Source organism: Ochlerotatus camptorhynchus, unplaced genomic scaffold (assembly GCF_037179485.1).
Source record: "Ochlerotatus camptorhynchus isolate MF236.1 unplaced genomic scaffold, CSIRO-AGI_Acam_v1.1 ptg000343l, whole genome shotgun sequence".
NCBI classification, from domain to species: Eukaryota; Metazoa; Arthropoda; class Insecta; order Diptera; family Culicidae; genus Ochlerotatus; species Ochlerotatus camptorhynchus.
The window spans coordinates 1,392,559-1,420,556 of NW_027040831.1; the positions used below are offsets into that span (position 1 = coordinate 1,392,559).

General features: G+C 42.9%; 1 protein-coding gene across 5 annotated transcripts in view; it reads left to right on the forward strand.

Moving 5' to 3' along the window:
• Positions 1-27,998, forward strand: part of Mnt — a 103,093-nt gene that overhangs the window by 68,564 nt on the left and 6,531 nt on the right. For 3 of the 5 annotated variants that reach the window (XM_065231121.1, XM_065231122.1, XM_065231118.1), the window contains exons 2-9: positions 14,836-15,409; positions 15,498-15,657; positions 15,716-15,923; positions 15,987-16,096; positions 16,173-16,545; positions 16,608-17,029; positions 17,089-17,209; positions 17,277-17,705. In XM_065231121.1, coding sequence (XP_065087193.1) covers positions 14,836-15,409; positions 15,498-15,657; positions 15,716-15,923; positions 15,987-16,096; positions 16,173-16,545; positions 16,608-17,029; positions 17,089-17,209; positions 17,277-17,705 — 2,397 coding nt within the window. The remainder of the gene's footprint in view (positions 1-14,835; positions 15,410-15,497; positions 15,658-15,715; positions 15,924-15,986; positions 16,097-16,172; positions 16,546-16,607; positions 17,030-17,088; positions 17,210-17,276; positions 17,706-27,998) is intronic. The other 2 variants (XM_065231119.1, XM_065231120.1) reach the window with 1 other exon arrangement.

Here is a 27,998-nt window from a genome sequence, read left to right on the forward strand (position 1 = left end):
CATTTTTTTTATTTTTTGGTCCTTTGTATCTAGATACCATTTTCAGTCCGTATTCTTACTATCAAAGATCAGGCAGCTAGGAATTCGAAAAGGGATTCCGACATTAACTCCATCCGCAAACAACGGTATTTCTCTGAAGTCTAATTTTTCTGAAAATCTTGCGGGAAAATTGTCATATTGCTCATTTAGCTTTGCTTAGTTTTAACTGACTGTACATGAAAACAATGGATCATAATCAGTATAATTGTACCATGAATCAATTGCATGGGGTTTGGAGTGAACGTCCATTCGCATTGTACAAGTTTCAGTGACTCTATATATCAATATCGGTCCCTGCAGTCAGGTGGGATTGAGGAAGGAATATTAAATTGACCTTTGTTGTTATGTGGACCGTGTCTACATCTGCATCCCCACAATGTTCATAAGACGGGACATTTTGTTCGTATATTGTTTTCCAAAACTCAGGTGAATAAGATTTGCGATATTTTGCACTGTTTACAAAAACGTTCGCCCCCTTATATCATAAGAAACCATTAAGAAGCAGAATAGGAACCAAGGAAGGAAGGAGCTTAGAATTTAAGCCATATCCGACCTTCTACTTAGCAAGCTTGGTTTGTGAACCGAGGACTTCGCGCGAATAATTTCGTCCCAGTTCACTGAAATAAAATTTTTATTCATGACACTTGCCGAAACTTCACCCAAGTCGTCAATTTGTTTCATTTTTCATTTTGCAGTCTAAATTGTGTTTGCAAAAACAGGAAGGCACTCTACTTAGTTTGTTTGACATTCGTAGAAAGGCAAGTAATCCGCAGCATATTATGATCGGAACAAAATAGCGGCCAGTTGTTTTCGCCCAGAGACTTCCGTAGCAATTTCTTCAGCTCTATTATGTACAGTATTCGTTTTAGATTATCGTCAGATTACCCTTTAAATTCTGTTTATAATTATCTTTGAATCCGCTTTAGAATCTGGTATCCTCCTCAAGATTCAATTATATTTCTTCTCCCCAGAAATACTTTGAAATTCTTCCTAGAATTGCGTAGGACACTATATCTCAAAATTCAAAATTCTGGTCAGAGATCAGTTAGAATTTTTTTTTCAGAAATCCCATCAGCATTTCCTTTTAATTTTCTTAAATCCCAAATTTTAGCGTTAGCGATGTTCTTCGTAGATTGGATACTAGCCACCCTTTATAAATTATCAGTCATACTACTTTTAGGACTAATGCTGGGGAATAAACATTGATTCCAATCTAAATAAGAATATCAGAAGCATGACTGTCGCTATTCCCGGCCACGCCCATCTTTACCATAACTAGGGATAGGGAAGGAGATGTTGATGTAGTACTTACTTAACGAGAGGCCACCGACTTAGCGACACCCTTATAAGTGCTACGGGGTTGGAGGGTTGGGTAGGGTATTCGGTTAGGATTCGTCTCAAGTTGGCGATGCAACCAAAAGTATGTATTGTTTATTTGTTGTTTATTTAATCTCTCGATAGCCGGCTATCGAAAGAACATATTCATTTTGTTTAGTGATCATGAATTTTAAGAGTCATGATGGAGAGCTTGAGATTAAACCCATGATTTTCTGCTCAGCAAGCAAAAACGATCCCTCCAGGGTCATCGAGCATCTCAGAACCATAACGCTTCGCGTCAAAGCACGGCCTTTTTTTATTTAAAATATACGAATGGTACTGCCAACAACGACGATAATAGCGGGTCAGCGGGAAAACCGGTCAAAGCTGGGAATCAAATTCGAATACTCAGATTGAATTCAGTATTTTGCTGCCAGTATGACACTAGCCGGATAATTTTTACGGAACACACGTCCTTCGTACCATCTGTTAGAAGCTTCCTCTTGATACTTTAAAACGACCACCAGAGCGTAGAATTATTGACTGCTTAGGCTGAGTGTGAAAGCACTGCTCTATTCAATTCAGTGCTCTTAAGTACCAAACGGTAAAGGGCGAGGCAATGAAAGAGCCAACAAACACATTCAGTCACTCGCGAACAGGCGGCTCACACCGCTTGCCTTCCCTAACACAGCATGTAATTGAGGCATTTTTCCATAGAAAATGTACGCTCAGTCATTCAAAACAAGCATTGGGTACCATAACGGAAGAATAAGCGTGCTGGCTGAGTGCTCGGCTGTCAGTGACTCGTTTACTTCCCAATCATTCAGACTCTCACGAGGCAGTGAATGATGAGGCGGATGGCTGTTCATATTCATATGAAAATGACTCATTGAACCTGAATGTTTCGTGCATTGATGACCACTCTCGGAGTCCGAGATGTCCTTATGGACGGCCTTTGCAAATAGTTGTTCTTTTCATGGTCAGCCGGAACACTACACACAGTTGTTCAACTACGGAACTGTAAAAGTAAGAAGATCAGTAATTTAAAGTGAAATTAAAAAAATTGAAAATTTATTCCGAATATTGATTTCTTACGTGTAACGGTTATTTTGAACTTTACCGGCTTTTTCAGCTGTTCAAAAATCCAGCAACATCTTACCGACTTTGGCGATGTGAATTTATTGTGTAGAACAGTTAATCATACGCCAAAATGGAGGTGTCAACAGTGCTGAAAATTCTGACTTATTAAAATAGAAACAGTGCAATAATGAGAAGCAGATTTTGATAGCAGTCAGATATACACTACCGATCATAAGTTTAAGGACACCCCCAAAAAACCATGCAAATATGTTTTGTTCAATGATCTCTCATTTTACGTTCAATTTTCGATCTTCAGGAAAACCTCGGAAACCTTCAATTACCAGGGAGTTTGCGGGTTCGATTCCCGGTTCGGTCGAGGGAAACTTTCGGGTTGGAAATTTTCTCGATTTCCCTGGGCATAGAGCATCATTGTGCTTGCCAGACAATACAGAAATTCATGCATTGGTATTGGCATCGAAAGCTCTCAATTAATAACTGTAGAAGTGCATTTAGAACACTAAGCTTAGAGCCCGCAATAAGCTAGTATGCACTAAGCAATAAGCTTAAAATGCTAATAATAAAAAGAAGAACCATGGAGTTTGAAAAGACTTTGTAGTCATGAATTATCAGCTTATTTTGTCACCGGGAATTTCCAAAAAGTCATATTTCAATAAATTAACTTCTAGAACTGGTCTAAAACTAAAATTTGGTCAACTTAATTCTGAAAAAATCAGTGACGATTCCTCAGAGTAAATTCGAAAAAAAAAGTTGTAACTTTGGGTGATCTTTTAGTATACAAAATTTGAAAATTATATTGAGACATTTACCTACGAATGAAGTTTAAAATGACCCAAAGAGAACGACATTGGACGTAAAATTACATAGATATGAACATAACACATTTGCATGATTATGATCTTATGAACTTTTGATCGGGAGTGTATAACGCCAAAAGACAGGGGAGAATCAATTTTGTGTTTTTAAATACATGAACCAGGTATTTCTACGTTTTTTCTAATTCCGGTTCCCATACCTAAAGGCATTAACAGTAAACAATTATCATTCCCTCGCGTACGTCACACTCAATTCTGCAGAACGCCTACAGCACAGCTCCCAACATTTCCGACAGATACAGTGTTGACAAACGAACATTTAGGATCCCGGAATGAGAAAAAGGCACGAAACCCACCCACCTGTATACCAGCTCACCACAATTCCTTTACAAGATACTTTCCTTTGTCGGTATCAGCGAAAAGAGCCACTCCACGTGAGTTGCCAATGAATGCTACATACAATGTTGTAGTCCTTTTCGATACGACCATCCCCCCTCCCACCACACAAGCAGAGAATTACACATGAAGTGAATAAATAAGGCACGACGACCCTCCGATCGCTCCATGTGGCGCGCTTGCTCCTCTCACCAAGGCCAACCGGGCGGCCGGTGCATTTGTCGCAAAAATGTATGTACACAAACTGTGTAGGAAGGACACACGTTGCCACCCACCCACCACCAACTTGTGTAATTCTCTCTCTCCAAGCTCTGCGCTCTCCTCTCTTTTTCATCGCTTGGGCTGTTGTACATAAGAAAAGCTCCCAACTGATGAAGCGATCCAGCATGGGGTGGCAAATCACCGCGGCCAGCATCGGGGTAGGCACGTTTTCGTCGAGCACGCGGCCAGTTTAAGCTTGCAGTTTCCCGCTGCTGTATGCGGTGAAATGGCGCACTATAATAACGGCCCAATTACGGCGGCCGGTAACGATGTGTGCTTATAAGTCCGTACCGATCCTATACTTGTTTCACTTGTTCCAGTTCGTACTGCCTCCTGCTGCTACGACAACACCACATACCACCTTGATGGTTTTCTCTGGAAATGGTGAACAGTACGATGGGTGAAGGGTGGCAGTGAGCTTTTTTCCGGTCTTGTAGTTTTATAAACTGAGACGAGAGCGCTTCATAAAGCTGCTATATATGTGAGTACCTAATGTAATTCCTCCTCACTTTGTCGGTTTCAGTCGGATGCAAAGTGCGGTAAAATGTCAACAAGCCACGGGTGATTAGAAAAGGTTGAAGCTCAATGGTGGTGGCAATGTCAATGACGTTTATCAGTCCTGCCATCTCAACATACTGAGGCCTGTTCGAACTTCAGTTTTAGCATTAAATTTCAGTTTCCGAATTAATAAAATAAACAAAAATGCTACAAAATGATATATTAGGTTTTGCTTTGTGTTTCATTGGCCAGAAATAAAATGGAAGGTCAAAAGTCTTCAGGGTGTATTTGATGAAAATGGCACACGCATATTTACTCACCAAAATTAAACCGATTATCAGATTTTCCTGAAATTCTCAGGGAACGAAAAACTACTAATGAGTTATGATTTACAACATTTGTTTTATTAAATTTCGTCTCCCAATCCGAATGCCCACACCAAGCGGTAATCAACTCAGCACACTGTGTCGAAACACAGCATGGCACACTATTCGGCACAAACGTTGACAAGTAGAATACAATCGACATAATATAAAACGGCATCACTGTCGAGAGTTGACGTTTTGCCAATCGTTGCTATGGTTGACTTCTTTGTTTACTCCATTGGACTTCACATTGGGTTCGAATTTAAAAAAAAAAAATCTGCGAGTATTTCCTACACCTGTCTGCACCATGAAACTTAGTTTATCTCATCCGATCCGTAGCGAAAATCCCAGTGGCTCGTGGTTTCTTCCAGAATAGGCTCGCACCAACAGAGTTCTTCGGTCGAGAGGCTGGATACGACAGTCAAGATGACCCAAATGGGTTTCCTCCAGCAACGGTTGGTCAAATGCCTATAAGATCGTCCAATACGACGGTATGGTGCGGAATGTGACCGGAGAACTGATTGGACAAAAATTCTCTGAACGACGACAATATCGTGGTTCATACAGAATAAAAAAAAATCACATCATATGGGTGATGGGTTGTGTATTTTGGTCAGGTTTTAATCCCGCCACATAGCATATGTGGAACTTCCTGCATAAAGCTGACTCATATCTGACCCCTTTTTTGTTTTGCCACAGTGGTATAACTGGCATAGTCGAACATCGATCTGTCAAAATAAAACTTTCGTGATATCGTCACTGAGCATTCATAAAGACCAATGTCGAAAATATAAATCTAGATAGAGCTGGAATTAGGGCCTAACAGCTTTTGTAAACAATGACTTTTCCGGATGATTTCTAGGAATTCAAGGCACGCCAACGCAAACCAACATAACCATCGGCTAGGGGAAGACTTCCTCTGCCTGATAGTGATGTTGATTTGCTTGGGCGAGCCTTGAGTGTCTAGAAATCATCGAGAGAAGTCATTGTTTACAAAAGCTGTTACGCCCTAATTCCAGCTCTATCTAGAAATAATGTCTTCTTGCGTAAATGTCTCGTAGGTTAAAGTCAATCCATGTAAGCCACTAATTTTATTGGATAGGAGGACTCTTTCTCTACACAATCATGGTGTTGGTTGACGGCGACTCTGCAACTCTTTACTCCTGGTAAAATCCCATAAGCAGCTGACAATCTGTGTATGAAATCGAGCGGACTTTGTATTATATCTTCATTCCTCCAGCAAGCCGCCGTTTATTCACGCCAAGATTGACAGAATCATATGGGATTTTCATAGGAGTCAAAGGATAAGGAAATCTCGATTACTTTTTCGAAGGGACGTATCAGCTTTTGTAAGCAATACATTTGATCGACGATTTGGCGTAACTGGTAGCTCGCCCACGCATTCTAACACTACCCTCAGATAGGAGAAATTTTCACCTACCTGATAGTGGTGTTAGTATATGTGGGCGAGCTACTAGTTACGTCAAATTGACGATGAAATGCATTGTTTACATCCCTTCGAAAAAGTTATCGAGAAATGTTCATCAAGTTTCACGCACATACTGCTGTTTGCTTATGGAATTTTACCATAGGAGTGAAGAGTTACAGAGTGACCGAAGAGGCGAATTGTCAATAGTCACGGTAATGCGTAATGAGATGAGGTGAGACCCAGATAATTTGTCGTCACTTTTGTTCGCCGCTGTTTAAATGCTTGATGGAGTTTGACGTGTGGGCATTCTTTTTTGACTAGCTCGACAGGGGGCTTTTCAAAGGATTTTTTAGCTAGTATAATCAAGTCGGTCAGAAGCCAATCAAGAGCGTTATTATTCAGTAATATTGCCTATTTACAGATGCATTATTCTTCGTCTTATTGGTTTGCATTGGATTCATTACGGAAATTATGTTAATTGAATATAATTCAATTCAAACAATTTGAAGATTTGAGGATTACGTTGAATAGGCGTAAAACTATCATTTTGTGGTATGTTGAAATATTGTTAACTGTGCTTTTAGTGAGTCAACTTATGATTACATCACGAAATATCGAGTTGATGCATATTAACGATTATTTTCGTTAGTAAATAGTGCTTAACTTTGATACAGCTAGCTAGGAGTCCCACCCTGGGACCTTAGCCATAGTGGTCGAAAAAAAGTTTGCTATGATTGTGGGTAGCTCCTCTTTTGCATTTTCAATCAACATGGATCAACCTTTTTTGTTACAAAGTAATTGGAGTAGTTCTTTGTGTTGGAATTTTTGAGGAAATTTTCAATTGACGGCAATTGAGAAACATAGGGAAATCTTGGATATTGGTCATTTATCGTTCTGCTTACAAAATTCTTGCGAATTGAACGATGCAAAGTCAGCTCAAAACACTGAATATTTTTATCAAATGGTACTTCTGACTCTTGTTCCAAATTTTGCTGCATCTCTCTGGACTTCAAAATGTAAACACTTAATTCAAAATTTACGCGGTCATGTTTTTCCTCCTACAAAACCTAATGAAAACAAAGTTTGATGAAATTGATTCCAAAAAAAAAAGAAAGTGTCCAAAGAAGGATATGTTACATACATATTTCTTCTAAGTTTACCACAGTTTTGCTCTGTGAATCAAGGTGACGAATTTGTAAAAGTTAGCTATATACTTATAAATAAAGCACATAAATGGTTAAGGAAATAGTAAGACATGAGTTCAGGAGTGCTAGGAAAACATAGAATTTTAAACCACGGTAGAATCATTCAAAAGAATTGACAAGCAACTTGATCCCCTTTCTCATTTTACAGCTGGTATAATCAATTTGACAGATCGATGTCCTTCTATACCTCTTGAAATCACTGAAATGGGGTTGATTTTTGATGATCGAGTTCCACATATGTCATGTGATCCCGGTCTTGCCAAGGGTCTACGTTTTTCCTTACGTTTCCTTGCCAGTCATTGGTTTCAATTGGTATGGACTTCGATGGGAAATCCACAGAACTTTATAGGGATGTCCATACAAGTCCCAGTACTTATTGGGGGATGTTTGATACGTATTAAACCCAAATAATCCATCAGGTCTGGACGATTGCCGTAGCGAAACAGTATAGGATTTATAGGAACAGATCAATGCAATCAAAAATGCAATTACAATCTATTTCGTGAGTACACCATCAACGATCCAATCTGCACTCTTCTGCTGCACTAGTTCGTCTCAAAAGGATCCGGTGCGATGGGTGGCCTAAAGGGCGAACACGAAATTATTGCGACACATTCAACAGGGCATAACTTTTTTACCATTGGGTAAAAATCAACCAAATTTTGCAAACTTTCTCATTGATGTGTATTGTGTACATGCTGTCAAACTCGAAGTCGTGTTTTTCGATTCAACGAAAATGGAGGTAAACCAACGCGAGTTGAGAGAACAAATTCTTTCCGAACACCTGGAATTTCCTGACCTGTCGCACCGGCAGTTGGGAAAAATGTTGAACATTCACCATTCAACCGTCTCCAGAGTGTTGAAGCGGTTCCAGGAGCGGTTGACATTGGACCACGGCAAAGGAGCTGGAAGAAAACCGGGACCGGAGAACAAAATGACGGAGGGAAAGGTGAAGCGGATGATTAAAGCAAAGCCCAACGTCTCAAGCCGTGATTTGGCTAAAAAGATCGGCATGTCGCAGAGCTACGTCCAGAATGCAAAGAAGAGAGCTGGACTACATACATACAAGGTACAGAACTTCCCAAACCGCGATGAGCGGCAACAATCGACGGCTAAAACTCGGGCAGGGAAGCTCTACGAGAAGATGCTGACAAAATATGGCTGCTGTGTGATGGACGACGAAACGTATATAAAAGCCGATTTTAAGCAAATTCCGGGGTTGGAGTTTTTCACCGGCAAGAGCAAGTTCGATGTGGACGACAAATTTAAGAAGAAGAAAATGTCGAAGTTCGCTTCCAAATATCTCATTTGGCAGGCCATCTGCTCTTGCGGACTGAGGAGTAAGCCTTTCGTGACAAAGGGCACAGTAAATGGCGAGATCTACAAATCTGAGTGCCTCGAGAAGCGCCTTTTGCCGTTCTTGCAGCAGCACGACGAAGCTCCGCTATTTTGGCCAGATTTGGCATCATGCCACTATTCTAAAAGTGTCCTGGAGTGGTATGAGGCCAATTCTGTCCATTTTGTTCCAAAGGAAATGAATCCGCCAAACTGTCCGGAGCTGCGCCCGGTGGAGCAGTACTGGGCAATAATGAAGCGGGAACTTCGGAAGAGCAAGAAGACAGTCAAAGACGAGAAGGACATGTTAAGAAAATGGAAAAAAAAACTGAGAAACTAGTACCGGATGACACTGTAAAGACTTTGATGGAGGGCATCAAGCGAAAATGCGTTCAATTTTACACTCAAGGCTCCATCGATTAACTTTTCTTTTGATTTTTGAAGTAAATATATGTATAAAACTACCCTAAAATTTTGGTTTGATTCTAAACATTATAAGAAAATTGGCATGACATTTTCGGTGTCGCAATAATTTCGTGTTCGCCCTTTACCAATCAATCAATTATAAGGCCTTGCTCAATCTCGAAAGTGCACGACGCATGACGACACTTAGCAATTTGCTGTTCGGCAAGATCCAATGGGCGTGCAGTTGAACAACAACAACCACATGGTACAGTTGAACTGCAGATGCGAAGTATATCTGGACAATATGAGTATTTGTGGAATCGTGGTGGATTTATAAATGGCGTCAGACATCGATTTCCGGTCCCTACACGTCGTCTCGATTCCAGGGCGGCAAGCGAATTTCCATTTTGAAATTCCTGGTTTTTTCCTGGTTTTCCTGGTCTATGATTTAAAGATTTCCTGGTTTTAAAAACCATGTATTTAAAAAAACAATTTTTAACAATAAAAAAATAAAGTGAATCCTTGTACGATCATTTTTCGTGCAATGCGGAATTTCGCAATAACTAAAATATGTATTAAGGTTCTTGTGAATGCCCGTGAAATCTTAATCTGATTGTTTGCTGTAGAGAAGCTAGTAGGGAGCCGCGCTACTTCGTCGCATCATGGCGCCTATTTCCGTTCTACAGGGTGCGTGACGAATTTTTGCAGTAAATTTCAAATAGTAATTTCTCATGCTTGTGCATCATGATTTAGATATATTTGGCAGCACTGGATAGCTTATACTGTTAAGTGTAAGATTTAAACAAACAATGTTGAGTAAACGTAAAGATGTCGAGAGCAATCTGTCAGCCGTTGTCGCTTTGTTGCGCGCCGGAGTATGCATGAAAGAAATAATTCGGTCGGTAAAAGTGTCTGAAAGAACAGTGTATAATATTAAAAAAGGTTTGGGGAAGTGATAAGACGGAGCACCTGCTCATACTGCTAATAAAGCACAGAAATGGCTTACGGAAAATATTTCGTAAATTTGGGAGGAAGAAATTTGGCCCCCAAGCAGTCCCGATATCAATCCGTTGGATTATTTTGTATAGGGCGTCGTCCAACGGGATACCAAATGAACCCCGCACACCACACTTAAGTCGCTAAAAGCTAAAATCAAGGCAGTGATGACATCTATGGATCGAAACATTTTAAAACGTGCATACTGCAGTTTCCGGAAGCGTCTAACTACAGTCGTCGAAAGGGAAGGCAATTTTTTTGAATAAATTTACATACAAATTCCATATGTTGCGAAAGAAAATAAATCGCACAAAATTCATTGCTCGCACCCTGTATGTGCTAAAACTATAATAGCAAAGCGTTTTCACTCATGTTTTTGCAAAAACATCTTTGCTTACCAGATTAATTACGATTGACACTGAAACATTTGCGATAACCCGTAAAATGAGCGATTTTAGGGGTGTATGACGAAGAAAAGCTGAGATACGACGGACTAGCGTGGAGCCCTATCTAATGTCTGAAATTTAGAGATCTATAAGCCTCTAAATCTTGAGATTTCTGTTTTTGAAACTGCGATTTTTAGCCAACGGGCTAGTTTATCTCAAGGTGAAATTGCAAAGTGTGGTATGAATGAGGATTTTTTAAACATAACTTTGCTTCTAACAATTTTACGGATTTCCAGTTTGTTTAAATTTTCCGCAAATTGTCAACGATTAAGGATCTTATTTAGCGGAATTTTGAACACAACATGATTTCAAAATCATATGATTAAAAGATTTCATAAACAACGCTGGTTTAATAACTCTTATTATTAAAAAGACTGACTGCTGAAGTTCATAGAAACTCCCTAAAGTTCGTAGAACTTCCCTGAAGCGTTAAGGTCTTTCCTGAAGGGTTAATTGAAGTTTGTACTGCCTGAATTTCATGGGACTCCCCCGAAGTGAGAAGGACGTTTTTTAAGATCTTAGGACTTCCCTGAAGTTCGGAGTTTTTTGAAATTCATAGGAATTTCTTAAATATCGTAGAAGTACCACGAAGTAGTACTAAAGTAGAAGTAGTAGAAAAAAGAAGAAGCAGAATTAATTATATGATTTGAGTAGTAGTTATACTGAAGATCCGAGAGATGTCGCCCCTTCAGTGGTAGGAAAATCATTTTTGCAGTATGGAGAATATCAGAAAATCCACGATTTGTGACTAAACATACTTTCACAGAAGGAAACAAATAAACGAGTGTTTACCTTAATATCACCATAGTAATGTACTCGTGCAATTTTTGTGCATTTAAAACTGCCCTAATAAAAAATAACCATAAACGAACGGTAACCCAAATGATTGAACAATTCCACAAATGGTTTGGATGATACCCCGAACACGTCGTTAAGCAAATTAACCATAACATTTTTATTAGGGTGCCCATAAAGACGATAATGAATAAAAACTGAAAATTTTCATGCATTTTCAAATGGTTTCCTACCATTCCCATACATTCGAAAATGACTGGCCCTCTGGATGTGGATGATGTCAAAAACAACATCACATGAAATTCTCAGAAGTTCATAAGACTTCCTTCAAGTTCGAAGAACTTTCTCGAAGATCTGAGGACTTCCCTGAAGTTTGAAGGACTTAACTGAATATATGAGGACCCTAAATTTAGAAGAGCTTCCCTGAAGTTCATAAGGCTTTAAATATCGAAGGGTTTTCCAAAAGTTTGTGGGTCTTTCCTTAATTTCTTGGAAATTCCCTGAAGTTTCGAGAGTTCCCATGAGTTTCGTCGGACTACCTGTAGTTCAATCGACTTCTCGGAAGTTCTAGGAACTTTTTTGAGCTTGGAGAACTATGTTTAGTTCAGAGGACTTCCCAAGAGTATTGAAGACTTCTCTGAAGCTCGGAAAAAATCCATAAGTGTCATAGGATTATCCTTAAGTTTTAAGCAATGCCTAAATGTCGTAGAAGTTACATTAAATCTGTAGAAAATTCTGTAAAATTCGTAATTATTCCCCACAAATTAAAGGACTTCCCTGAAGTTCGTAAGACTTCTCTGAAATTTGTAGAACTTCTCTGAAGGTTCGGAGAGATTTTCTGACCGTCGTAGGTCATCACAGTAGTTCACAGGATTTTCCTGAAACTTGTAGGACTTTCCTAAATTTTGTAGAACTTGCTTGAAGTTCGAAGGCCTTATCTAAAGTTTTTAGAAGTGGAACTTTTTTATTGAACATGTTGAACAGGTACTTCAAAGTAGTTACGCGTCGGCACTGCTTAAGTCTGCTATCAATTAAGCACAAATCATACATGTTGTTCATCAATGTTTAGTTATGTGAAAGGTTTAGCTTGAACAAAATGGTTAGTTTTGACCTGATTATAGAAATGAACTTTGACATTCATAAAATTTAAAACCTATTTAAATTATACAAACAAGATTATTTTTCTGGTGGACTTATGAATTTCCCGGTTTTTCCTGGTGGACTTATGAATTTCCCGGTTTTTCCTGGTGAAAATAAATTCCCGACTTTTTCCCGGTTTTCCTGGTTCACTTGCCGCCCTGTGATTCCAAAAATACCCATAATGTGGGGTATTTGACAGTATTTTCCAGTTTGTCTCCATCCAGAGCCGCCATCTTGTGTTTCAAAATGGCGTCATACATCGATTTCCGATCCCTACCCGTCATTTCGATTCTAAAACTACCCATATTTATTGTGGGGTATTTGACAATATTTCCCCAGATTCTCTAACTGGAAGCGCCCAACTTGGATTTCTAAATTGTGTCATACGTCGATTTCTGGTGTGCTATTTACAGTATTTCCCAGTTTTTATCTAACCGGAAGCCACCATCTTGGATTTCAAAATGGCGTCAGACATCGATTTCCGGTCCCTACATGTCATCCCAATTCCAAAAATACCCATATTGTGTGATATTTGACAGTATTTCCCAGCTTTTCTCTACCCGTATGTCGCCATCTTGGATTTCAAAATTGCGTCAGACATCGATTTTCGGTCTCTACACATCATTCAAATTCTAAAAATACCCATATTGTGGGGTATTTGATAGTATTTCCCTGTTTTTCTCTAACCATCCATCCAGTTGCCATCTTGGATTTTGAAATGGTGGCGGTCATAAATTGTTGGTATGGTTAAGATGTTTTGAGATAAATTTAAAATAATTATATAAAATGTAAAAGAAAAAATCGGGCACCACTTGCACGTCCGTAAAATATCAACCCGAAAACACAACCGCTACACAACCTTGGTTCGGTTTTGTGTTTTTCATTTTTTACATACCAAACTCGTTTACCGGTAAACGAAAGCCAAACTTGTTGTGCTTTGGTGAACCTCACCGGTACGCTTCCGGTTTTTTTCCCCAACTCTCGTTTGGAATTAAATCGTGCTTAAATTAAAAAAAAATCTCCAACAGTTTTACCCGCTTTACCACCAGTTTCCAGAGAGCCAAAAAATTCAAATTTGAGAGAGAAAATTCGCTCTCACGAGCTCAATCTCTGAACATGCCATGTATTTTGATGAGGTATCGTATGTGTTTTTACCGCACTGCCCTCTGTTAATAATTAACGGAACTAAGTGTATGCGTAACTTCTGATAGATGTCACCATTAAGAACAGCAGTGACATCTGAAGGAAAGTTAACGCAGAAGCATGGTAACATGATTCATACCAATTCTCACATCATGGCGGAGACAATGACAGGAGCCAATTTCCTGTCACTTGCGGGACCCAATCTAGCAATATCGTTTCTTTTACGACCAATGTGGTCGAAGTATAATGATCGTAACGACAATGAAATCGAACATAAATCCATCCAGGTGGTAATCTATCAATGCGCTGCTGAATGCTATTTTTACGTATATCATTGAGAACATCGACGCGGCTAATGCGTAAACGACGACTAGTATACTTTTAGGTACATTGTTTGCAGTGTAATTTGATCGATATTCTTTTAAAACATTTCCTCCTATGCCTTAGAAAACTGTAAACATTGATATTGATACTGCCCAGATAAAAATTTTATATGTTGCGGAAAACGAAAACAGAACAAACTTGAGCTTTTTTACAGACTGCCAGATTATTATTAAAGAATTCAAAGTTCCCTAATAAAAATAACCATAAAAGAGAGCTTAACTACGTGTTCGGGGTATCATCCAAACAATTTGTGGGATAGTTTACCCATCCGGGATACAATTCGTTTATGGTATTTGTTGCTTAGGATTGCCAGTTTGCAGGATTTTGTATCCGCCAGACTATGAATATAGTGACTATAGTGCAAACGACTTCAGTCAATCATCGTTTGATCACAAAACACCGTTAAAAAGCGCATCTAACTTTCCTCGCGCTAACTATTTATATACTGATTGCACCTCGAATCGCACTCCAATCCAGTCGCAGTAGATGCCGCGCACATTGCGGTTTAATAAAAACACAAACACACACATTGGCTGGCATGTACCCACATGATTGCATGACATTGAAACAGGATTTTAATCACTCCCAGCCACGCTGCTGACAAACAACAAACAGCCACCCGTCCTCAGTGTCTATAATTCTTGGGTGCAGCGCAATGCATCACACCCCACACCGCGCACCGCCCAGGCGGATTCAATTTCACACGTTTGATTATGCAACACATTTTTTTTTCAACTGCCATTCTTTCCCCTTGCTCGATCATTCCAGACGAACCCCTCGTAAACGGACATTCCACAGCACCACCGCTCGTTGTGATATCGACCAATGGTAGCAGTAGCAACAGCATCATCAGCAGTAGCAGCATCCACCAGAAGCACCATGCCGTCTCTTCCCTCACGATTGATCTCTCGACCAAAAGTAACAGCAGTGGTGGCGGTCACCGGCTATCCAGTACGCCGCCGTCGTCCGGTTGTTCATCGTCCTCGTCGACTCTTACCATTTCGCCCGTGGACGATTCGCAATCGTCGCTGAATCTGAGCGGCGGTTCTACTAGCGGTTACATCACCAGCCACAGCGCCAACAGCTCCAGCTCGCTCAACCTGAGCGGGTCTTCACCGCTGCCCATCAACGGAAGCGTGATAGCAACGTCACATGGATCCAACTCGTCCCCGCTGCCGCACGATCTCGTTATTGTACAACAGCAGCAGCAGCAGCAACAGCAACAAATCAGCCATCTAGTGCAGGCCGGACAACCGCATCACGGGTTAACAAGCACGGCTACACTGCTAAGCCACATCCCCACCGGTGGCCGGCGGAGGACCACCAGCTCCAACAGTAATGGGTACGTTGTTTTTTATAAAACAAACACATTGTTGCAAACTGAAACGAGTGATTACATACAATTGTTTGCAACTTTTTCCCCTTTCCAGCAGCGTTGGTACACGGGAAGTGCACAACAAGCTGGAGAAGAATCGACGGGCCCACCTGAAGGAGTGCTTCGAGCAGCTGAAGAAGCAGCTTACGATCCAACCGGACGAGAAGAAAACCTCCAACCTGTCGATTCTCCATGCGGCCATACGCCATATTCAGGTAAGTTGTGCGTTTGTGTCTCCCAAGAAAACCCATGTCATAAATCCGACTCCTGCAGCTGTTGAAGCGCAAGGAACGCGAATACGAACATGAGATGGAACGGCTGGCGAAGGAGAAAATTGCCTCCCAAAACCGGATACTGCTGCTGAAGCGGGAGCTATCGCAGTGGGGTGACGTGGACTTTTCGCGCCTTGCACCCGATACCGATGCCATTCCCAACAGCAGCACCACCACCATCGCCAGCAGCGGTGTGCAATCGGATCGAGGTATTTTCACTCTGAGTCTTGCTGTAGAAGACAGTGTCTTATTTGAAATTGTAATTTTTACAGATCTCCTGAACGACCCGCCGGGTATTGCTCCGGGCCGTAATGGAATTCGGTACAGCTCGTCCAGCTCTCTATCCAGTGTTGCCACCACTGCCTCCATCGGAAACCTACCGGTCAGTAGCTTGTTTTTTTGCTTAACCGTGTATAGATCGTTCAATTGTCAACGTTCCAAATTTCCCCTTCCAACAGCTGCAAACCACCATCTCACCTGTGCTGATAGCAGCTTCGTCACCAAGCCGTGCCAGTCCACCGTCATTGATCTCGAATCGAAACTCGAGCTCACCGGCGGCCGTCAGTGGCATGCTGATGCCACTGTCCCTCACGACCAAGAGTTCCCCAGCGGTGTCCGAGACGCACAATAGTACCCCGTCGCCGCTCAAGTTCAGCACAGGCATTACCAGTCTACCAAATGGGCTCAATCTCAGTACCAGCAATGGACTCATCAACGGAGGAAGCTCCTCCAGCGTAGGTGGTAGCAATTGCAGTACTCCAAACAGCATCAACGGCGGTTCCATCGGTACCAACTGTATCAATGGAACCCCACTGCCGTTGATCGTTAATGGTAGGTCACAACCAACGCCCAGTTCTTCAACAAGCCAAACTTCAATTTCGCTTTCATTCCAGCCAACAACATCGGCAGCCTAAGTCAGTTCACACCGGTTACGGCGACAATCTTGACGACTGGAAACGGCACCGCACTTCAGGCACTGCCTCTGAACTTGAATGTCACTTCCAGCATCTCGAACGGTCACCATTCGTCGTCCATTGTCAGCTCATCCAACGGAATGACCAGCACTACTTCCGGTTTGCAAATCATCGGAACTACCGCCAATGGAACGACGATTCCTGCAGGCTTGATCAGTTCCGTCACCGGCAAGGAACTGATCAACGGTACCACTCTGCCCAGGAACGGTTTCCGTACCGATAGCAACAAAATTGAAATTATTGCCACCCAATCAGCGGCTGGTTCCGCACTAGAACCCCCGGCAACCAAGGTGATCAAGCTGGTCAATGGCAATACCATCGACAAAATGATGCTGTCGCAGGTAATTTTGTAACTTCTAACGTTCGCTTCCAGCACCGGTTGATCCTCCCAATTTCGCAGGTCGTCCAACAGGGTGGACTAGTGATGAGCCCAATTCAGTTGCTCACGCCGCAAAGTCTTCGAGTGATCCAGCATGCCCCCAACGGACTGGCAACCATCGAGCTTAGCACCCCTGCTAATGGTAGTTTACCAAGCCCCACTGCGACTCTCCTCAGACGCACCAATTTTAATTCCGATCCTTCTTGCAGTGCAGCCGCAGTCAAACCAAACTCAACGAACCACCGGTGGTAACAGCATCAGTAGTACCAGCCTGTCGCATTTAACCTCCAGCCAATCTAGCATCCGCCACCCGCAACAAACCCACATCCAATCGATGACCGGAGCGCAGCTGCACAAACTTCTCATCAGTTCCACCAACAGCTCCACCAGCAATGGCATTACCACGATATCCAGCTCCGGCACGACGACGGGGTACAGCAACGGTAGCTCGCCCATCATGACGACCACCATCACACCGGAGCTGGCCCGGCTCCCTGGCGGAGCCGAGCTGAACATTCTGCCGGCGGGGACGAACGGTGCAACGGCACTGCCCCTGTACCGAACCACCGGACACGGGGGAAAGCTAACCTTCGTGAATGCTATCTCCACCGGTAACGGTTCCGGGCTGACGCTCAAAGGTGAGTTCTAGCTTGGATTTAACGTAAGCATTCTATATTAAAAGGCAATGAAAAAGTCTCGAAAGAGCGATCGATCTCTGCCCGGAAAGTTGGCCAATTTATAATGGTCATAAGACCAAGCCGCGACACTTCAAAATTTGCAGAAGTTTTTAACTTTTTTTTTTTTGAGAAGCACTTCAAAAGTGTCCAAAAACTTCGATCAAAAAGGATAAATTGAGTTTTCCATAAAAGATTAAAAATCACAAAATTTGAGAGCGATAAATCGTAACCGCCAAAAGTTATGATGCTTAAAAAGTGCGATTCGGGTCATATTGATCCGAACTCCGTAGTAATGTTAAAATTGATTGTTGTTTTACAAAAAAAAAAACATATTTTCAACGCATTTTAAAAATAGCTTTCTTATTACAAGCCTGGAAATTGTCCGTTAAAGTTCTGGAGAAACCTAGAAAAATCAGGGAATTTTATTTAGCCATATGAGTAGACATCCTGTACATATAGCGATTAAACGTCAAAAAGCTCTTAACACAACACCTTTGAATTGTTCGAAAAGTAGAACTAAATCGAAGACAAACATATCAAGAAGACTGGCAGCTCTCTCATATTCTCATACGTCTGGTATGAGACAGGCAGAATCGCGTCATCTGCCGCTCAAAGGTAAATGCTTCGAACGAATTGGATAGCAAAGGTTCCATCCTCAGAAAAAAGGTTTGTGTATTTGCTCATTCTTCTATGCATGGCTTCTACCTTTGCTCGAGCGCAGCGCTACCATAGAGGTAACTCTAAGACTAGCAGGTCCCAAAGAAACGTGCTCAACTTTTTGGCTCAGCTCTGGTACTATCTTCGGTCCCAAGCTAATCGATTTACCCCTCGAAACATAGGGAAATCCACTAACCCCTCATTATATCTGTCAAACTTTCATAGCGAATCAAAACAAACATAGTGTAGTACTAGAATTTTGACTAGAATGGGGTACGTTAATCGATTTGCTTGGCACCAATAGGCTAGTCAAGTAGTGAGCCAATTTAAAATCGTTAGTTTTCACCGGTTGGCGATACTGTGCCTGGCGCTTGGATTCAGGCAAAGTTGCCAGTCTTCTCGATATGTTGTCTTCGACTACATGTAGATGTAGCCATTGATTGGACTATCAGATCCTACACACTGCAAGGAGAATGATCAATCTTGAAATAAATTCATGCTAAAAAAGTTGACTGATTACAAGAAAAAGTTACTTTAGTGACTTGGCCTTAACAAAAGGAGACTTTTTTCAGTGACTGGCTTGAAAAAAGGGACCAGTTCACTAAAAAGTGACTCGTTACTGTGATTGGATCCCCGTGACTTCATTTTTCCTGGGTTTCCCTTGAAGCTCTTTGAACACGCCCTCGTCCTCCTCTTGATTTTTCCTAGACATTTCTCAGATGGTCAAGTTTCCTAGGCTCGCTATTGAAGTGTCCTCCAAAATTGACTAACTATACTGCCTATAATCGCATATCAGTCCCATATGGAAAAAGTAGGCATTGAGAAAATGGTCGTCGAAGTTACGAAGTGCAATTCCTATGTAAATATTTGAAAAATCATAGTAAATTTATTGATGTTTTTTTCGTGTTGAAATCAATTTGCAATAAATCTTGCATGTTTAACTATATTAGTGAAAAATATGGCATTTCGAAAAGCAGAACTTTAACGAACTATGCTGCCCATAAACGCTAGTCAGTCCCATCTGTCAAAAACTGGTAATGAGAAAACGGCGATTAAAGATTTTAAAAGTTATCGGATTTTACACTTATGTTGGAGGGATAATTTTAAAAACAAACGTGCAATGTAATAGAATCCATCTAGGTTTACTAAAAAAATATTGGACAAAATATCGTGAAATTTTTATTTTATGAACAAAATCTGAGTGGGACTGACGATTACATTTAACATCAATGAGAAAACTAACCGCAAGTCAGTCACAATGCCATGACGATGCCATATTAGTTTAGCACAGTATTGAACAGTAGAAAGATATCATGGTCCCATAGAACGTTATTGAATGTTTTCGGATTCGTTCCGGTTCCAGTGCAATGGTCGGAACATATTCCGGCGAGTATGGGTGTACAAAACCGAATTCCGACGGAACACGGAGACAAGGAAAAAAACCGACGATGTCACTTTGCTAATTCAACTTTTTAATTTTCTCTGTTTTTTGTTGTTTACAGTTCGATGGTTTTACATGTTATGTTTTTGGAAGGAAAAAACATGTGCGAATCGCTTCTGCACTGACAGATGGGTGCAAGGTAGAGGCGGATGTGGTGTACGATTAGAATTGGGGGCTCTCGCACCGGAACATCCTCCCCCGCCTTGAGGCCACGTGCCTCAATCCGATGTCAAGATACAGACCTTCTGTACCGGGCGCTGGTACTCAGCTTGACCACGCCGCAAGGTAACAGTCCGAACGATTCCAGCTGCATCTGGATGAAGCTTAACGATGCGTGCCAACTCCCATTGAGCCGGCGGAGCGTTCTCATTTTTCACCAACACCAGTTGATCCTCTTTAACATTCGTTTCCGTAACTCGCCATTTAGTACGCGGTTGCAGCGTAGCCACATATTCGTCCCGCCATCGCTTCCAAACTTCGTCGGAGTATTTCTGCACAAGCTGCCATTTATCCAGGCGGTTGGATGGGATATGCTGCACATCAGGTTCCGGAATGAGATTCAACGGTTGACCAATCAAAAAGTGACCGGGTGTCAAAGCTTCGTAACTATCAGGATTGCTCGATAGTGGACAGAGGGGTCTTGAGTTTAGGCATGCTTCGACTTGAGCCAAAATCGTTGCAAGTTCTTCGTAGGTGAGTGCTTCCGAACCAAGTACTGCCAAGAGGTGCTTCTTGACGCTTTTAACAGCTGCTTCCCATATTCCGCCTCGATGCGGAGAGGACGGAGGGTTGAAAACCCATTTGATGCCCAGATTAGAGAGGAAATGTCCTGCTGTCTTACTGTTATTCTCCAGAGTACGTTGCAATTCGTGCAGCCAACGGTCGGTACCCACGAAATTTGTCCCATTATCGGACCAGATTTCGTTTGGATATCCGCGTCTAGCGATGAATCGCTTAAGCGCGGCGATGAACACATTGCTTGAGAGATCACTGGCAACCTCCAAGTGTACAGCCTTAGTCGACATGCACACAAAAACCGCGAAATAACCTTTTGTGACTTTGACTCCTCTAACGCACAGCGCATGAATCTTGAATGGGCCGGCGTAGTCAACGCCAACGTGGGTAAATGCGCGGGTTGCCATTACACGAGGCACAGGCAGGCTGCCCATGAGCTGATTGGCCATGTGTCCCTTCATTCTTACGCATCGAATACAGCTTTGAACTGTTCGTCGTACTGCTGCCTGTAGTCCGATCACCCAGTACTGCTGATTTACTGTAGCTGTAAGCAGAGTGGGCCCCGCATGGAGATTTTGCAGATGAAGTTCTCTCAGAAGAAGTTCCGTTACTCGATGGTCACGTGGAAGAATGATCGGATGTTTCACATCGAATGAGTAGGGAGAATTCTGAAGACGGCCTCCCACGCGCATCGTTCCAGTATTGTCCAGGAAAGGGTGTAGTGCTGACAATCTGTTCTTGGCCGGCAACTCCTTTTCCTTTGCGAGTAATTCCATTTCCTGCTTGTACACATCGAATTGTGCAGTTCTAGCTATCTGCGCCTTAGCCGCATACAGTTCGCCGGGTGTCAGCGTAGGTTCACATTCCATTCCCTTGGTAGCTTGCACAAATCTATTTACATACGCAAGTGCTCGAACAACCAAATTGAAGCTTGATCGCCGTTCAATCAATTCCCGCTCGACGTCGTAGTTGTCTCGAGTAGCTTTCGGATTGGTATGCAGTACCTTGAGTTTCCGCACTTCCAAAAGGTTTTCATCGTCGACTGGATCGTAGGGTTCAGCATTCCAAAATTCTTCATCCTTGCATAACCACTGCGGTCCGTTAAACCACAAATCAAACGATACAAGTTCACCTGGAGTTAAACCACGAGATGCACAATCCGCTGGGTTGTCTTGACCGCTCACGTGGTTCCAGCGATCACGAGGTAAGAAATCCAGGATCGCAGAAGTACGGTTGGCTATGTACGTTTTCCACTTGCGAGGATGAGCAGACAACCACTGAAGAACTATAGTATTGTCTGTCCACGCCCAATGCTCCACTTCCAGATGGGAGAGTGCTTGAGTAATTCGCTGCATAAGTTCTGCCAGTAAGGCTGCTGCGCAAAGCTCCAATCGGGGCAGCGAAACTTGTTTAATCGGCGCCACTCTTGTCTTTGCAGCCACGAGGTTCACCAAAATGTTTCCTTCTTCGTCTCTTGCTCTGCTGTACACCACAGCACCGTACGCCATCTCGGAAGCATCCGAAAACCCATGTAACTCTACCTTGCCGTTGAAGCTCGCGATGAATCGTGGAATGCGAATCTGTTCGACGAGGTGAAGGTTTTCCTTAATATCTATCCACATTGTCTCGATAGCAGGAGGAAGTGGATCATCCCAGGAAATATCACTCAACCACAGTTGTTGAAACATAATCTTGACCATCACAATCACTGGAGACAGCCATCCAAATGGATCGAACAGCCGTGAAGAGTCCGAGAGTAACTGACGTTTACTATTCACGTTATCTGGTGAGAGACTAACCTTGAAGGAAAAGACGTCTTCCTTAGGCAGCCACTGTATCCCTAGTGCCTTGACAGCGTCTGGATGCTCCGCCAGTTTAACGTCTATTGGTGCTTGCTCTGCATCTTCCCCATCTCGTAGAAGTTCTGAACGATTGGATGTCCATTTACGTAGGTTGAATCCCGCCGATTTCATGATCTCGATAACTTGGTTCTTTAGCTCCCTTGCTTCATCCATGTTCTTCGCACCTGATAGGAAATCGTCGACGTACATATCCAAAACAATCCTCTCCGCTGCGCCTGGATACATCGAGCTGTAATCCTTCGCTGCTTGTCTCATGGCTTCAATTGCTAGGTATGGTGCAGACTTCGTCCCGTATGTGACAGTACAGAGACGATAATGTTTGATTGGCTCACTTGAGTTCTTACGCCATACAATCCGCAAGTAATCTCTGTCTAGTGGATGCATCCATACTTGACGGAACATCTTTTCCGCATCTGCTGCGAACGCCACCTCATTTGACCGAAAACGCAAATGAACAGAGAAGAGTTCCTGGTTCACGTTTGGTCCGGCTAAGAGCCGATCGTTGAGAGACACACCAGATTCGGACGCACTGGAGGCATCAAAAACTACCCGAAGTTTCGTCGTCGTGCTCTCTGCTTTCATCACTGCATGGTGGGGGAGGTAGAAACTTTCACTAGCCTTCACGCTTACTTCGTTTTCCGGTACCTCCTCCATATGGCCTAGAGCGAGGTATTCTTCGATAAAATCCGAATACTGCTTGTGGAATTCTGGATTCCGGTCGAAACGTTTCTCCATCGATCTCAACCGTTTGATGGCTGCCGTGAGTGACTCTCCCAACGCAGGCTTCGAATCGTCGAAAGGAAGTCGCACGATGAAGCGTCCCGAATCGTCCCGAGAGAGTGTGGACTGGAAGAACTCAGCCGCCGCCTGTTCCGAAGGAGTAAGCTGTTGTGGCTTTGGAACCTCCTCCTGCTCCCAAAACTGTCGCAATGTGCGGTTGATGTCCACCTCGGCATGTAGATTGATGATGGAGAAATTGTTAGGTACATCTGTCGTATAGATAGCTTGATTACCAGATACGATCCACCCAAATATCGTGTTCTGGGCCACAGAAGTACCGCATTTGTCCTTGACTTGCCCCGATTGGAGAATAGCAAGAAAGACATCCGAACCCAAAATTATATCGATTGGCCCCGGCTGGTTGAATGCCGGATCCGCTAGCGTTTCCTGAATCTCCTTCTCCAACAGCTTCGTGTTCACCTCGACGCGTTGAGCAGGCAACGTTGACGTCAGCTTACCCATTACGAACGCACTAGTTCGTAGAATTACCGTTTCGTTGAACCGATTTGCCATGATAAGCTTTACGACTCCACGAGTTGTCCCTGCATGCTGCTGCCCTAGTCCAGAGACCGCTACTTTTCCGCTTGTACGAGGAATACTGAGTTTGTTGACGCAGGCTTCTGTGATCAATGATGCTCCAGAACCCGAGTCAATCAAAGCACGAACCTTCAAAAATCCACCGTCGATGGTTTGCACATTGACAAGCGCTGTCGGTAGTACAAACGCTTCCTTCATTAGTTCTGGTGGAACCTGAGTGACCAGTGAGTTGACTACAGGATCTGAATCTTGCGCTCCTTGTACAGACTGCTTCGGCTCGGTAGAACATTCTTCATGCTGATCTGATCCATCTCCCTTTGGGCACAATAGCGTATGGTGCCGTTGTTTACAGTCCGCATTGCGACACACCGATTTCGAGGTACACACTCTCACTGAATGCGAAGGACGTAGACAGTTATAGCACAACTTCGCCTGTTGTACTAGTTCACGTTTGCACTGTAGGTCCATCTTCTTAAAATCTTCACACAGATAAATCGGATGCTCACTGGAGCATTTCGCGCACTTTTGTATCACTGAGTTCGTATACAACGACTGCATCCTTTTCTCCGGCTGAGACATCTTCTTCACAGGATCCGCTGCATGCTTCGAAAAGGCCATACAGGTTTCCAGCGCGTCGCACCGGTTGTCCAAAAATTTCAGGAACTCCTCGAAGGACGGATTCTCAACGTCGATTATCTTCTGAGCCCACAAGGATCTGGTATCCTTATCCAGCTTCTCCAACAACAGGTGGATCAGCCACGGATCTCGCTGATTGTACTCCTCTCCCAGAGCATTTAGTTGTCGAACAACCTCATCCGAAGTTGTGACCAGTTTGCGTAGGCTTGCGGTAGTGGCGGTGTTGACCACAGGCTGGTCAACGAATTCACGAACAAGAGCAAAAAGCGTATATTTTTTCTTGTCGTAGAAGCTTGAAAGAGCCGCCCACGCTTCCTTGTAATTAGCGTCCGATATTGGGAATGAACTTACCAGACGTTTGGCATCACCCGCCAGATACGACACCAAGTACTGCATTTTCAACGAATCGCGCAGATCGTTGCGTACGTGGATTATCTGCTCAAAAATATCTTTGAAGGCTCTCCAATTCTTTCGCTCACCATCAAAAGTTGGTACACTGATCGGAGGAAGTCGCACATTTAGGAGGGGTGCATGATTCGACACCTGTTCTCCTCCAGCTGGATCCACACCACGACCATTATACGCGAAATTTCTACTGCTGCTTGCCATCGATTGGTTCACCATCAATGCTCGCTGAGTTTCCAACAGCATTTGCATCGCTTCCCGAAGATCTCTGCTAGAACCAGCCACCGATCGGTAGCTTGCAGTGGAGCCCCGATTTGAACTGGTGACGGAACCTTCCTCGTCGCTTTCGTTGTTGCCCTGGGAAATGTACCGCTCAAGGGCATTCTTCGCTCGATAATAGTACGTGTTGAATTCCTCCCGAAAGTTATGCACCGAGGTAATTACTTCCGGGTCCGTTTGATTCTCCTCTATTTCGCTTTGCGTCTGCCGGAATTTTATTGCGAGCTCCTTAAGCTGCTCGAGCCGATCTTCCACTTCCCCATGCGATGCATTTCGCTCGTGGATTGTTTCGGCTGCAGCTGACTCCCCCTTCATTTGCACCAACTGAGCATTTCTACGACCGATCAACTTATCCATCACGATTCGCGACGTTATCCGGTTCGAAGAACCAAATGTACAAAACCGAATTCCGACGGAACACGGAGACAAGGAAAAAAACCGACGATGTCACTTTGCTAATTCAACTTTTTAATTTTCTCTGTTTTTTGTTGTTTACAGTTCGATGGTTTTACATGTTATGTTTTTGGAAGGAAAAAACATGTGCGAATCGCTTCTGCACTGACAGATGGGTGCAAGGTAGAGGCGGATGTGGTGTACGATTAGAATTGGGGGCTCTCGCACCGGAACAATGGGTCTTGAGACCAGAACTTTTCAAAAACATCCCAAACCTTCCATGCGATAAATCAATTCACATGAGCATTCGAAAATAAGATCAATGAGAGTCATGATGAGTAACCAGCACTATGTTGGCCACACCCGGACATGTTCCGGGTAGCCCCGGAGATGTGGTGAAACCTATTTAAGTCAAAATCCATCATGCGACACATTAAATCACATGAGAATTCAAAGCCGAATCCTTTGGCGGTCATATTGAGGGTTGTGAAAATTAAATTGGCCACATCCGGACGTTCCGGATACCCTAGGTAAATTGGACAGAATCTGTCTCGAATCGATTCTCATGATGCGATATGTTGTCAACATTCTTACTACTATAGAAGCATGGCTTGAAATCTTTGTTTCAGTAAGACTAAATTATCAGATGAATTATTTTAAATGCAAATACGAATACAAATTATTGTTGCTCTATAGAGGGGAGTAAATCCCTTTTAAGGTAGGACTTTGTTCAGGACGCTTAGGCAAAATGTCTTTTTTTTTAAGCAATAGCTATACCAACCGGTGGAAACTAACGATTTTAAATTGGCTCACTACTTGACTAGCCTATTGATCCCAAGCAAATCGATTAACGTACCCCATTATAGTCGAAATTCTAGCACTGCACTATGTTTGTTTTGATTCGCTATGAAAGTTTGACAGATAAAATGAGGGGTTCGTGGATTTTCCTATGTTTCAAGGGGTGCATCGATTAGCTTAGGACCGAAGATAGTACCAGAGCTGAGCCAAAAAGTTGAACACGTTTCTTAGGGACCTCTATGGTACTACTAAGAACCGTCAAAAGCGATTTCGATGAACATTTTGAGAGTGTTATCTCTGCTTGTATGTATGTGATCATATCTTCACTATCGCAGCTTCGGGTAATCTGCGAAAGTACTTAAACTTTTGATCTAACTGCAATGACTCTCTCACTCTGCCACCACCAAATTGGCACAACAACGCCCTATACGGTCTCTGACTCTGACCAACGTACAACAACAAAAGATCAGAGCAGGATTTTCTGCGAGAGTTGAGGTACATTAATAAGTTTGTTATGCAGAATAACCAATAAATAAAAAAAAGCTTATCATAGGAGGGCGGCCAGATTCGAATACCAGTCTTGCCAAGGATCTTTTTTTTTTCCTTTGGTTTGTTTTTTTCCGTCGATCTTGTTTTCCGTGCTGAGCACCAATGCTACCGACGTGCCAGGAAGGCAGCTCCCACACCTGGACCCTACCTATCGACCCATCAACTCATGAACCGGGGACCAACGGATTTACTTCCCATCCGAAGGAAGGCGTGATCAGAGATGTTATGCCTCAGAACATCCCGGTGGCGCCGACTGGGATTGAACCCAGGCCTGCTGGGGTGAGAGGTAAACACGCTTACCACTACACCACCGGCGCCGTTCATGCCAAGGATCGTTCGGGATGGAAATTTGCACATTTTCACCTGCGTTTTCTTTCGGTTATTCTTGCCAGTCTCAATTGGTATGAACTATATAGGGATGTCCATATAGTATTGAAAGAAGTCCCAGTACTACAGTGGGATGCCAATACGTATTGACCCCACATATTCCATCAGACCTGGACCGGTTAGAAATGCAATTACATTCTATTCAATTTCCACGAGCCCGACATCAAGCACATCTCCGTCACCAGATCCGGTTATTTTGCAGATGCATCTCTGTCACCATCCTTCTGTTGCACTAGGACCTCAGTGCGCTGGGTAACCTACCGATCGGTCAACTGTAAGGCCTTGCTCATTACTGAAAAAAATGTCGAGGATTTATTAAAAACTGGCTCGAGGATGTTGCTCCTAGGATCGGGAAGAATTTGATAGGTAGCTGGTGGAAATTGGATCCATCATTGATCGGGCTACGTCTTCGTTTCCCTACATCTGCAAAGAATCAGCACTTCATCGATCCGGAATCTGGTGGACGGGTCCGATTTGCTTGAACAACACCGTACAGGCTTTATGGCTTTCACTTCCTCTTCCATCTCCCGAAGGGAAGCTGATTGCTTGCCATGATCACTCAGATAAATTGAGAATGTAAACACAATCACAAAAGTCATAGCTTTCGGGGTTACTAGACGCATGGAATATTGACACCTTGATTGTCACGTTCGGTACTACGCTTAGGCTGTGAACCATTTGCCGAGCTAAATTTAACTCGTGGTTAAAAGTGACATTTCGAAAGTTATTTTCTATGTTCGAAAATCCCTGTGCTGTCGATCGACCGGTTTTCGAGAAGAACTCAGCCACGGTTGT